Genomic DNA, 14,412 nt, shown 5'->3' with positions numbered 1-14,412 from the left:
CATAGGATTACAATCAGTATTTTATTTTAGGAATAGAACTGGAATTTTGTAGGATTGCAATCGATATTTTATTGATTTCCAAATTATTTTTTCCCCTCACTGGATTGTAAATCTCAATATTTTTTTTAAAAGCGCTAGATTACAATCGGAAGATTTGGGTACTCTTTCAGTTTGCACAAATTTAACTTGAGCACAATGTTAATTTTAGTGCTGAACTAATTTTTTTTCAGAATAGCAATACTGTATATAAGAGTTCTCCATTTGTCTTAAACTTCCACTGGATGGTATATTGAAGCAAGAACTAGGCGATTTCTCGGATGATTGAGAAAATAAGAAACAAGGTCTTAACATCTTTTAAATTTGTATGGCGGAAGTTTCCACTTTGTCTGGGATTCTTCTGAATCTTAAACCTCACAACCATCTGCCATCTGCACCAAATATTGTTGGATGATGATGTTTGTGATCTGAAGTTCTTCAGAAGTCAAAAATGAGGCTTGTCATTGTATATTAAGCATTATAAGATCAAAGAAGATGAAGGCAGGAAGATGAAGCATGAGGAAGAGAGAGCGAGAGGGTGGGTGGAAGAGATCGTAGTGGCAGCAGAAAGAACAAAGGGGAAAGAGAAAAAGCCAATGTAGTTTACTCTTTTACCAGTTTGCTAATTCTATTGAATATCCATAAGATTACAATTAACCAATCAAATAACCCATATTCAAGTATTATGATAATCGCAGCTGCAATCACAAAAATACAGAAGAACTGTAGCCCCTTACATGTACAGTATATAGGTAGTCCAATAAAATTACAAAAAAGCATAAAGATTATACGGTCCAATCCAACAATATTGTTAATATAGATGACAAATGAGAGTGGGCCCAGCATCGACCCAGTTACATCACTAATCACAGACCTCCAGTTGGACAAGTGTCCTTCCACCATTGGCTTCTGCTTCCTGCCAACCCGCCAATTTTGTATTGAATTTGCTACTTCTCCTTGGGTGCTATGTGATATAACTTCCAGAGCAGTCTACCATGCAGAACTTTGTCAAGCATTTTGCTGAACTCCATTTATGCTATGTTTGCTGCCCTCCCTGTTTACCCTTCCTCATCACCTCATCAAAAAACTCCATCAAGTTGGTGAATGAAGGTTCTCCTAAGCATGAGGCCATGTTGGCTACCACTAATCAATCCCTGATTCTCTAAATCCAATTATTAGTATCTTATCCCCTAGGGTGCTTTCCAGCAACTTATCTACCACAGTTGTTAGGTTAACAGGTCATTAATTACCAAGTCTGTTGGTACAGCCCTTTCTAAATAAAAGCACATTTGCCAACCAGTAAGTCAGACGACATCTATGGGGGGAATAAACAGTAACGTTTTGGACCAATACCCTTCAGGACTGAAGAGGACAAAAGGTGGGGTGTATTTCCCGGTTACCAATCATTTCAATCTGATGTCAAACAAAAGAAGACCTGCAGATGCTGTAAATCCAAACAGCACTCAAAATGCTGCAGGAACTCAGCAGGCTAGCCAGCATCTATAGAAAAGAGTACAACTGACATTTCAGGCAGAGACCCTGCTGAAGTTCCTCCAGCATTTTGTGTGTGTCAGTTTGATGTCATTCCCACTCTGACATATCATATCAGCCCATGGCCTAGTCTTCTGCCACAATGAGGCCACACTCAAACTGTAAGGACAGCACCTCATTCCATTTGGGTAGCCTCCTTTCTGATGGCATGAATATTGATTTATTTCTAACTTCTGGTAATTTCTCCTCTCTTACTCTTCTCTTTTTTGCCATTCCCCATTCTATTTCCACTCTTGTGCTTGCTGTCTTGAGGCCAATTAGGGTGGGTAAATCCCCAGGGCTCGACAAGGTGTTCCCTTGACTAGTACAGAAATTGCATGGGCGCTCACCGAGGTATTTAAAACATCCTTAGTCACAGGTGAGGTGCTGAAAGTCTGGAGGATAGCTAAAGTTATTCTGTTGTTCTAGGAAGGCTGTAAGACCAAGTCAAAAAATTGTAGGCTGGTGATCCTGACATCAGTAGTAGGTAAGTTATTAGAAGGTATTCTAAGGGAACAGATATATATGTACTTAGATAGATACTTTATTCATCCCCATGGGGAAATTCAACATTTTTTCCAATGTCCCATACACTTATTGTAGCAAAACTAATTACATACAATACTTAACTCAGTAAAAATATGATATGCATCTAAAGTCACCCTCTCAAAAAGCATTAATAAATAGCTTTTAAAAAGTTCTTAAGTAGTTTACTTAAATACATTGAGTCCTAACCCCGGCACTTTAACATATCTTACTCCTGGCGGTTGAATTGTAAAGCCGAATGGCATTGGGGAGTATTGATCTCTTCATCCTGTCTGAGGAGCATTGCATCGATAGCAACCTGTCGCTGAAACTGCTTCTCTGTCTCTGGATGGTGCTATGTAGAGGATGTTCAGGGTTTTCCATGATTGACCGTAGCCTACTCAGCGCCCTTCGCTCTGCTACCGATGTTATACTCTCCAGTACTTTGCCCACGACAGAGCCCGCCTTCCTTACTAGCTTATTAAGACGTGAGGCGTCCCTCTTCTTAATGCTGCCTCCCCAACACGCCACCACAAAGAAGATAGACAGGACTTGTAGGAATATTCACCTTGGCTTTGTGCATTGTAGGTCGTGTGTAGTTAATTTTATAGAATTTTTCAAGGAGATTACCAGGAAAGTAAATGAAGGCAACGCAGTGGATGTTGTCTTCATGGGATGCCAGCAAGGCCTTTGACAAAATCCTGTATGGGAGGCTGGTCAAGGAGGTTCAATTGCTTGGTATTCAGGATAAGGTAGTAAATTGGATTCAAATTTGCTTCTTGAGGGAAGCCAGAGAGTAGTAGTAGATGAATGTCTCTGTGACTAGTGGTGTGTTATAGGGATCGGTGCTGGGTCCATTGTTTGTCATTTACATCGACATGACGATGTAAAATGGATCAGCAATTTGATGCCAAGATTTGGTTGGGGGGGAAGTTGTAGTAGACTAGTAAAAAAGGCTATCAAAGCTTGGAAGAAGGATCTAGACCAACTGGAAAAATGGTCTGTAAAATTGCAGATATAATTTAATGCAGGCAATTGTGAGATGGGCAAACCAGAGTAGGGCTTAGACAGTGAATGGTAGGGTGCAGAGGTGTGAGGTAGAACAGAGGGCTATGGGAATACAGATCCATAATTCCTTGAAAGTGGTGTCACAGTTGACAGGCTCATAATGAGAGCTTTTGGTATGTTGGTCTTCAAATTCAAAGTACTGACTGCAGAGGTTGGGATGTTTTGAAGTTGTATAGGACATTGGTGAGGCTGAATTTTGAGTATTATGTGTAGTTCTAGTCACCTCCCTACAGGAATGACATAAATAAGATTGAAATAATACAGAGAAAAATTACAATGATGTTACTGGGACTTGAGAATCTGAGTTGAATGGTTAGGATTTTATTCCCTGGGCCATAGCAGAATGAGGGAAGATTTGATAGGGGTATAGATTGGGTTAATCCAAGCAGGCTTTTCCGCTGAGGTTGGGTGAGGCTAGAACTAGAGTTCATAGGTTAAGGATGAAAGGTAAAATATTTAAAGGAAACCTGAGGGGAACTTCTTCACTCTGGTGTGCATGTGGAACAAGTTGCCAGCAGAAGTGCATGCGGGTTTGATTTTAACATTTAAGAGAAGTTTGGATAAGTACATGGACAAGAGGAATGTGGAGGGCTATGGTCCAGGTTCAGGTTGACGGGGCTAGGCAGAATACCAGTTCACTATGGATTATTGAGCCAAAAGGCCTGTTTTGTGTTGAGATGCTCAATGACTCTCATCCCTTCTCACCTGCCCATCACTTTCCTCTAGTGTTCTTCCATGGCCCACTGTCCTCTTTGATCAGATTACTTCTTCAGCCCTTTATCACTTCCCTGTATCTTACTTCACCCCTCTCCACACACCTACTGCTTCTACTGTTTATTCCCCTCCATAGATGCTGTCTGACTTGTTGAGTTTCTTCAATACATTGTGTGACGCTCAAGGTTTTCAGCATCTTGTTTAACATTTGCTATCTTCTAGTCTTCCAGCATCTTGCCAGAAGATAGCGATGTTGCAAATATCTTTGCAAGGGTCTTGCAATTTATTCTAGCTTCCCATATGTTCTTTGATATACCTCACCTGGACCTGGAAATTTGTCTTTCTTCATACATCTTAATACATATACTACTTCTACTGTAATATGGACTACTGCCAAAACATCTCCATTAGTATTGATAAATTCCCAGCTATTCATATCTTTCCTCAAAGTTCAAGTATGTATACATTATACAATCTTGAGATTTGTTTCTTTACAGGCAGCCACGAAACAAAGAAACCCAATAAAACCCATTTAAAAAACCGTCAAACACCCAATGTGCAGAAAAAAAACAAATTGTGCAAATAATAAAAGTAAGAAAATGGCATTCAGAATTGAAAGTGAGTCACAGACGTGAGGCCAGGCATCACTGCAGCCAATTCAGTTCTCTAAACTATGTATGGCTCCATACATAGATTTCCATCTTACCCTTTGATGGATAGATCCAAGCCCACCCAAACTCTTCCGAATAAATCGGCTTCTCTTATTAACTCTTTTATGATTGATTCAGCTATTTGTGAAATTTGGCATTTTTTACACCCTAATGACAAAGAGTTTTCATACTTTTCCCATGTTTACCATAACTACTCAAGAATTGATTACTTTTTCATTGATCACCATTTACTTACAGATGTTATGGATTGTAAATATGACTATTACCATATCTGATCATGCACCTTTGAAGTTATCTATTAAGATGACGGATTCATATATTAATACTAAAGGTTGGAGGTTTAATCCTGTTTTATTGCAGGATTCTGACTTTGTCAACTTTATTAAACAGCAAATTGATTTGTTTTTCTCAACAAATTCTACAGCAGAGATCTCTAGTGGAACTTTGTGGGATACTTTTAAGGCATACATTCGTGGACAGATTATTTCATATTCTGCTGGAGTTAGGAAACGAACTAATTCTAAAATATTAACACTAGTTGATAAAATCAAAGCAATTGACAAGATTTATTCAATGACCCCTAGCAAAGAACTTTATAAAGAAAGAGTGGAACTTCAAATGGAGCATAGCTTACTATTATCCTCCTCGATTGAAAGTCAGTTAATTAAATCAAAAGCCCAATTCTATACATATGGAGATAAGTCTGGTAAATTACTAGCTAACCAATTGAAAATTGCTTCGGATAAACGTCAGATTACTAGGATTCGTAAACAAGATGGTACTTTGATGATTGATCACAAAGAGATAAATAAAGCCTTTCAAGATTTTTATAATTCCTTATATCAATCAGAATGTACTAAGGATTCTTCTATAATAAATGAATTTTTAAGGAAATTGAATATTCCAAAAGTAACTGTTGAGGATAGTGTATTTTTGAATACACCTATTACTGAGTCTGAAATAGAAAAAGCTATTTTTTCAATGAATTCGGGTAAAGCTTCTGGTCCAGATGGGTTTTCTACAAAAATTTTTAAATCTTTTTCTTCCATACTTTCTCCTTGGCCTTGTAAAATTTTTAAAGATGCATTAAGTATAGGCAAACTACCACAATCTTAATGAAGCTTCTATTTCTTTAATTCTTAAAAAAGATAAAGACCCTACTGAATGCGCATCCTATCGGCCTATATCCTTGTTGAATACGGATTTTAAGATTTTTAGTAAAATTTTGGCTATTAGATTAGAAAATATATTACCTCGAATTATTTCTGAAGATCAGACTGGATTTATTAAAAATCGCTATTCATCTTTTAACATTAGAAAATTAATTAATATTATTTATACCTCTTCATCTAAAATACCAGAATGTGTCATTTCTTTAGATGCCGAAAAAGCATTTGATAGAGTCGAATGGCCATATTTATTTAATACAATGCAACATTTTAATTTTAGTTCAAAATTTATATCATGGATTAAATTAATATACCATAAACCCAGCTTCGGTTTTTACCAATAATCAAAGATCCCCTTTTTTTCAGTTATTTCGGGGTACAAGGCAAGGTTGTCCTTTAAGTCCTTTATTATTTGACATTGCTTTAGAACCCTTGGCTATAGCTATTCGTGAATCACCCAATATTTTAGGTATTACCCGTGGGGAGATGACGTATAAGGTATCATTATATGCGGATGACTTGCTATTATATGTATCTGACCCTGAAAATCTATTCCTGCTATTTCTTCTTTGCTTGCTCAATTTAGTAACTTTTCTGGTTATAAACTGAATTTTAATAAGAGTGAACTATTTCCATTAAATATGCATGTTCCAATTTATAATCATGTACCATATAGAATTGTTACAGATTATTTTACTTATTTAGGTATTAAAATTACTAAAAAAACATAAAGATTTATTTAAAACTAATTTTCTACCTTTAATCGATCAAATTAAGCAACTTGCTAATAGGTGGTCTCCACTATCTTTGTCTTTGGTAGGCAGAGTTAATGCCATTAAGATGATGATACTACCTAAATTTTTATATTTATTTCAAGCATTACCAATTTTTATTCCTAAATCTTTTTTTGATATGGTTGACTCTAAAATATCTTCTTATTTGTGGCAGAACAAAAATCCTAGACTAGGCAAAAAATATTTACAGAAGCCTAAGAAGGAGGGCGGCTTGACTCTACCAAACTTAAGATTTTACTATTGGGCAGTTAATATACGGTATTTAATATTCTGGACACAAGAATCGACTACAGTTGCTTGCCCACAATGGGTAAATTTGGAATGTAAATCTGTGCAAGATTTTTCACTGATCTCAATCTTAGGATCTTCACTTCCTTTTTCGTTACTCAAAATGAATAAACAGATAACTAATCCCATAGTCAAGTATACATTACGAATTTGGTTTCAATTTCGTAAATTTTTTGGCTTGAATAAGTTTATGCTGTCATGTCCTATAATATCTAACTACTTCTTTCGGCCTTCATCTATAGATCAAGCTTTTCTTTTATGGAAAACAAAAGGTATAACATGTTTTCGTGATTTGTTTTTGGATGATAACATTATGTCCTTTGAACAGCTATCTAATAAATATAATTTACCTAAAACCCATTTTTTTTAGATATTTGCAAGTCAGAAATTTTCTGTATAATGAATTAAAGTCTTTTTCGAAAGAATGTCCATTGGACATTACAGAAAGAATTTTAGCCCTCAATCCTTGTCAAAAGGGTTTAGTAGCTATCATTTATAATATGATTGTGAGTGTACAGCCAGATGTATCAGAGAAAATTAAGAAGGAATGGCAAGAAGAATTGCATTGTCCTATATCTACTGAGCAATGGGAAAATTTTTTATCATTGGTAAATTCGTCCTCTATTTGTGCTAAACATGCCCTAATACAATTTAAGGTTGTACATAGAGCTCACATGTCTAAAGATAAACTTGCTCGATTTTATTCTTATGTTAATTCAACCTGTGACAGATGTCATTCTGATGTTGCTTCGTTGACTCATATGTTTTGGTCTTGTCCTTGTTTACAAAATTATTGGAAAGATATTTTTAATATTATTTCAAGAGTTTTAAACATCAATTTCCAACCGCATCCTTTTACTGCAATTTTTGGTTTACCGATGATAGATAATAATCGTCTATCCGCTTCATCTCAACGAATGATTGCATTTGTTACATTAATGGCTAGAAGATCTATCTTACTGAATTGGAAAGAAATTAACCCTCCAACTGTATTTCAGTGGTTTTCTCAAACTATTTCTTGTTTGAGTTTAGAAAAAATTAGAAGCGTGGTTTTTGATTCTTCAGTTAAATTTGAGGAAACCTGGAGACCATTTATTCAACATTTTCATATGAGTTAAATGGTCTGATCCTGAACCTTACTGTTATTATCCTTAATTATTTGGATGGAGGTTCGGAGTTATCGGCACTACTGTATGTATTTAACATTATGCAATTGCCCATGTTGGTTAGTTTTTTTTTAGTTTTTAAAAAAGTTTTCTTTTAGTTTTTTGGGTTTTTTTTTTCTCTCTTTTCGATTCTTTTACATTAATACTAGGAGTTTGGGAGGCCTTATATATTGATTATTACATATCTGATTGTCTATTTAAACTATTAATTATGTACTCTCAAACGTTCTGTATTCATATTTTACTTATGTTTTTCTTAAAATTAATAAAAAGATTTAAAAAGAAAGAAAAGATTTCCATCTTGGTCTGAGAGGCCCTATTCTCTCCCTAGTCATTCTTTTTTCCTTAATATACTTAATATTTTTAAAAATTCTTAAGATTCTCCTTAAGTCTTTATGCCAAAGCCATTTCATGCCCCCTTTTGCCACTCCTTCTTGAGTGTACTCTAGCATCTGCTATATACCCCCAATGATTCACTTGATCCCAGCTGCACATATTTGACCCATCTTGACATATTTTGACATATTTTAATTGATCAGAATTACTGTATACATTGACATTCAGTGTTCCCAAATCCTAGCAGCTTTGCCTTCAACTTTTAGAACTATTGCTATCTTACTTTTTAAAAACCTTCCACTTGCCAGAGATCTCTTTGCCCACAAGCAGCCTAGCCCAATCAATCTTTACAAGTCAAAATTCTTCTTGCTCAAGTTCAGAATTCAAACAAGCAGACCAGTTCTGTCCTTTTCCACAACAACTTTAATACTAACAGAGCTATGGTCACTGATCCCAAAGTGTTTCCCTGCCATGATCTCGGTCACGTGCTTTTCCTTATTTCCCAGGAGTAGGTAAAGTTTTGTGCCCTTCCTGATAGAGCACCCGATCTACTGCATGTGGAAACTTTCTTGAACCTACTGAAAAAATCCCACCTCCTCTAGAACTTTGACAGTCCCAGTCAACGTTAGGAAACTAAAATGACAACCCTATTATTCTTGCAACTCTCCCGAATCTACCTGCACATTTGTTCCTCTAATTCCCGAGAACTACTTGGGGACTTGTAGTACAATCTCAATAATGTGATTATCTCTTTCTTCTCCATTCCACCCATAAAACTATCATTGTCATCACTATATATTAATGGTCCCTTAATCAAAAAAGCAATTCACCCTTCTCACCACCTATTATCTTACCTAAAGCACCTGTCTCCCAGTGCTATGACCACTGTGCTCAATTTCTCTGACTTTTGTCTGATAAATACCAGAAAACATGCCAACTAAGTAGTGGGTTTGTTCAAGGACATTCCCTCACTGCTGTAAATGAAGATTCCCACCTGCTTCAACAGAGCAACAATCATACCAGTGCCTGTGAAGAGCAGAGTGAGTTGTCTCAATGACTATCGCCCAGTTGCACTCATACCTACTGTGATTTAAGTGCTTTGAGAAGTTGGTCATGGCCAGAATCAGCTCCTGCCTAAGCAAGAACTTGGGCCTGCTGCAATTTAACTATTGCCACAACAGTGAGTGCAATCTCACCAGTTCTGTACTTGACCTTGGATCACCTGGAAAATAGCAATATTTACGTCAGGCAGCTGTTTGATTACAGTTCAACATTCAACACAATCATACCTTCAGTTCTAATCAACAAGCTCCAAAACCTGGGCCTTGCTATCTCCCCATGTGGATCCTTGACTTCCTCACTGGGAGAACATGGTCAATGCAGTTCAGAAATAGCATATCCTCCTCACTGATAATTAATATTGACACACCTAAGGTTTGCATTTTTAGCCCACTGCTCTGAACTGCGCCCACGATTGTAGCTAGGCACAGATCATATGCCATCTATTAATTTGCTGTTGACATAACTACTGGTAGAATTTCAGATCGTGACAAAGAAGCAAAAAGGAGCAAGGTGGATCAGCTGGTTGAGTGTCCTTGTAAAGTGAAGAAGTCTGAGTTTGTCTTCCGTAAAATGATCATCTACGGTTTCATTATTGTTCCATTTTTTAAAGTTCAGCATGAATTTCCTAGAAATATAAGTGGCAAATGTCTTTGTTCCTTTACATAGTTTGTGTTCACTTTGATCTCATTTTAGGTGTTATTTGGAACAGCTGATGGGCAAGTGATAGTGATGGACTGCCATGGACGTATGCTAGCTCATGTACTACTCCATGAATCTGAAGGTATCTTGGGAATGTCTTGGAATTATCCCAGTTTCCTCGTGGAGGACAGTAGTGAGAGTGACACAGATTCTGATGACTATTCGCCACCACAAGGTATCTCCATGTCTACCGAAGTTAACACAGTGCAGGCTGGTAATACTAGAAATAGTCTTCTGCTTGCTAAATATTGTCCCTGAAATGATTATGCCTGGTTGCTTCAGCCAGTTATTTGCTTTTGACCAGTGCTGAACTTTATTATACAGGTTTTTTTCCTAAACTTTATTTCTAGCAATAAAACTAAGATTTTATAAGCAATTTATGTAATTAATATTGGAAACAAAAACATTAAGGGTGTTGTCTTTATGGAAATGTGTAAATCTTCAGATTTTTAGAATCCTTAGTCCACATCTGTGATAATTGTCATTTACTAATTTGTGGAGGGGTGGTCTTTTGAAATAGATGTTGAAACATTTTCCTTACTAAATGGGACAGATTATCATTGTGCTAAATGGGAAAAATTCAGACCTCCATCATATCAAAACTGGCTCATTTGGCCCATGATTTTGTACCAAACTTTTAATCTACTCTAAGATTAATATAGCCCTACCCTCTCGCTTGCCCTCCATTTTTCTATCATCTAGAGGCCTATCTTAATAGTTCCTTAAATGCTTCTAATATATCTGTGTGTACCACCACTCCTTACTAGGTGTTCCATGCAGTCACCTCTCTGTGTGTAAAGAATTTACCTCTAGCATACCTTCATAATTTCCTCCTATCACCTTAAAATTATGCTGCCTTGTATTAACCATTTAAGTTTAAGCTTAATTGTCACTTAACCATACATGAATACCCATGAAACAGTCAAACAATTTATCAGGCAAGATTTCTCTTTGAGGAAACCATGCTGACTTTAGCCTATTTTATCATGTGCCCCCAAGTACCCTGAAACTTCATCCTTAATAACAGACTCCCAACATCTTCCCAGCCACTCAAGTCAGGCTAACTGGCCTATAATTTCCTTTCTTCTGCCTCCCTCCCTTCTTGAAGAGTGGAGTGACATATGCAACTTTCCAGTCCTCTGGAACGATTATGGAATTGAGTGATTCTTGAAAGATCATTGCTGATGCCTCTGCAATCTCTTCAGCTGCCTCTTTCAGAACCTGGGAGTTTAGTCCATCTGGTGAAGGTGACTTGTCTACCTTCAGACCTTGCAACTTCCCAAGCACCTTCCCCCCAGTAATAGCAACTACACCCACTACTGCCCCCTGACAATCTTGAAATTATGACATACTGCTAGTGCCTTCCACAGTGAAGACTGGCGCAAAATACGTATTCAGTTCTTAGGCCTTTTCTTTGTTCCCCGTTATTACCTTATCAACGTAATTTTCCACTCTTGCATTTTCAGTCCACTCTTTAGCATTGCCTACTCTTGCCACTCTTTTATTCTTGGTGGAAGGAGCTTTTGGTTTCTCCTTTTATATAATTGGCTAGCTTCAGATTTCATCTTTTCTTTCTCTTTTTTTAGTTATCTTCTGTTTATGAAAGCTTCCCAATCCTGTAACTTCCCAATAATTTTTACTATAGTAAATATGCTCTCTTGCTTTTATACTATCTGCCTTTATCAGTCACGGTTTCTTCTTCCTTATCTTTAGGTTGTATCTATCCTGCAACTTTCCAATTGCCCCAAGAATTCTACCGCCAGGACTTAAGAACTTTTTTTAAAAGCTATTATTAATGCTTTTTGAGATAGTGATTTAGATGCATATCATATTCTTTACTGAGTTAAGTATTGTATGTAATTAGTTTTGCTACAACAAGTGTATGGGACATTGGAAAAAAGTTGAATTTCCCCATGGGGATGAATAAAGTATCTATCTATCTATCAAGAAATTCCAGCCATTGCTGTTCTGCCATCATCCCTGATAGTGTCCCTTTCCAGTCAATGTAGGCCAGCTCTTCTCTCATGCCTCTGTAATTCCCCTCACTCTAGTATAATATGGATACATCAAACTTTATCTTCTCTCTCTCAAACTATAGGGTGAATTTTATCATATGATCACCAGTCCCTAAGGGTTCCTTAAGCTTAAGCTTAATCAAATCTGGTTCATTCCACAACACCAATCCAGAATTGCCTTTCCCCTAGAGGGCTCAACCACAATCTGCTCTAAAAAGCCATCTCATACGCATCCTACAAATTTCTACTCTTGGGATCTAGCACCAACCATGCTTTCCCAATCTACCTGTATATTGAAATCCCCTGTGACTATTGTAATATTGCCCTTATAATGCGTTTTTCTGTATCCCATCATAATTTATATCCCACATCCTGGCTACTGTTCGGAGCCTGTATATAACTCCCATCTGGGGCATTTGCAGTTTAACTCTACCCACAATAATTCTACAGTTTCTTATCCTACATCTTCTGATCCTATGTCACCTCTTTCTAAGGATTTGAATTTCACTTTTTATCAACAATGCTACCCCACCCCCTCTGCCTATCTGCCTGTCCTTTCTATGCAAGAGGTACACTTGGATATTAAGCTCCCAATGATGATCTTCTTTCAGCCACAATTCAGTGATGTCCACAACATATCTGCTGATCTCTAACTTCACTGCAGGATAATCTACCTTGTTCCATATACTATGTGCATTCAAGTACAGGCAGTCCCCGAGTTACAGACGTCTGACTTACAAACAACTCATACTTACGAACGTCCTGCTATAAAGCCTATTATATTAAAAATTTGTCGGCTTGAAGGAGAACGCCGTCCGCCATTTTAAGTGGGATCATGTTGCTGTTAACACTGTGTTGAGTGTGTAACTTTGTATTTGGCTTAAATTTTTCTTAGCAAGATTCACCCGGACCCTGCTTTTCCAGTCAGCACCACCCCTACTTGTCCCATTCAACCAGTCTCAGTGCGGGTGGACCTGAGGGGAGCTCAGGACCCACCACCCGTGGCTGCTGCTGAATCCGCAGTTTTGGTTCCGTTGGGGGAAAACTGTCATGATTGAAAATAAAGTGGAAATAATAAAGCGATCAGAAAGAGGTGAAACGCCATCGGTCATTGGAAAAGCGTTAGGCTACAGTCAATCAACGATCGGAACAATTTTAAAGGATAAAGTGAGAATAATGGAGCATGTGAAAAGCCCTGCCCTGATGAAAGCTACAATTATTACTAAGCAACGCAGTGGTTTAATTATTGAAATACATACATTTCTTAAGTGTTTTATATGCATAGAAAGGTAAAATATATACTATATACTATGACAAAAGTTTGATTAACTGATGCTAAATACTACCGGATGTACCTGTTCTGACTTAAGTACAAATCCGACTTAAAGATGGAATCAGGAACGGAACTCGTTCGTAACCCGGGGACTGCCTGTATAGCACTTTAAGTCCTGTATTCATCATCCATTTTTGATTTTGCCTCATGTTACACTTGAACTCATGCCATTGACTGCATTTTTTTCCTTTCATCTGCCTCTTCTTCCTCACTCAGTATACAGTGCACCAACTTGTATACCAAATACCCCATTCTCTGCTCTACCACTCCAGTTCCTATACCCCTGCTAAATTAGTTTAAACACTCCCCAACAGCTCTGCAAACCCGCCCACAAGGATATTGGTCCCCATTGGGTTCAGGTGTAAAGCATCCTTTTTTGTACAGGTTGTACTTTTCCCCAGACAAGATCCCAATGGTCCAAAAATCTAAAACTCTGCTCCCAGCACCACACCCTCAGTCATTCTTTCATCTGTACTATCATCCAATCTTGCCCTGACTAACGTGCCACTGGGAGTACTCCAGAGATTTCTACCTTGGAGGTCCTGCTCTTCAGCCTCCTCCCAAACTCCTAATGCTCACTGTGTAGGACCTCTTTCCATTTCTGCCAATGTCATTGGTGCCGATGAGCACCGAGACCTCAGGCTGCTTATTCTCCCCCTTGAGAATCTTCTGCAGCTGCTCTAGACGTTTGGGAGGCAACATTCTAGGTGTCTCTTTTGTGGCCACAGAATCTCCTGTCTGCCCCTCTTACTATCGAGTCTTCGTTCACTATCGGTCTGCCTGACTCTATCCTTCTCTCCTGAGCCTCAGAGCCAGCCACAGAGCCACTGGCCTGGCTGCTGCTGCTGTGCCCTGAAAGTTCATCCTCCCAGCAATATCCAAAGGAGTAGTATACTTGTTGCCTCCACTCTGGCTGTGAACACCTCAGTAAAAGTCTCATCTATGAGGATTTCAGCATCCTGGATGGTCCTTAGTTCATCCAGCTCCAGCTTCAGTTCCTTGATCT

General features: G+C 37.9%; 1 protein-coding gene across 1 annotated transcript in view; it reads left to right on the top strand.

The window, feature by feature from the left end:
* Positions 1-14,412, top strand: part of tulp4a (TUB like protein 4a) — a 197,762-nt gene that overhangs the window by 67,861 nt on the left and 115,489 nt on the right. Inside the window, exon 4 of the mRNA XM_073051677.1 lies at positions 10,053-10,233. Within this exon, the coding sequence (XP_072907778.1) occupies positions 10,053-10,233 (181 nt within the window). The remainder of the gene's footprint in view (positions 1-10,052; positions 10,234-14,412) is intronic.

Source organism: Hemitrygon akajei, chromosome 7 (genome assembly GCF_048418815.1).
Source record: "Hemitrygon akajei chromosome 7, sHemAka1.3, whole genome shotgun sequence".
NCBI classification, from domain to species: domain Eukaryota; kingdom Metazoa; phylum Chordata; class Chondrichthyes; order Myliobatiformes; family Dasyatidae; genus Hemitrygon; species Hemitrygon akajei.
Note: the sequence above shows the minus strand (reverse complement) of the source record. Positions and strands in the feature narration are given on the sequence as shown.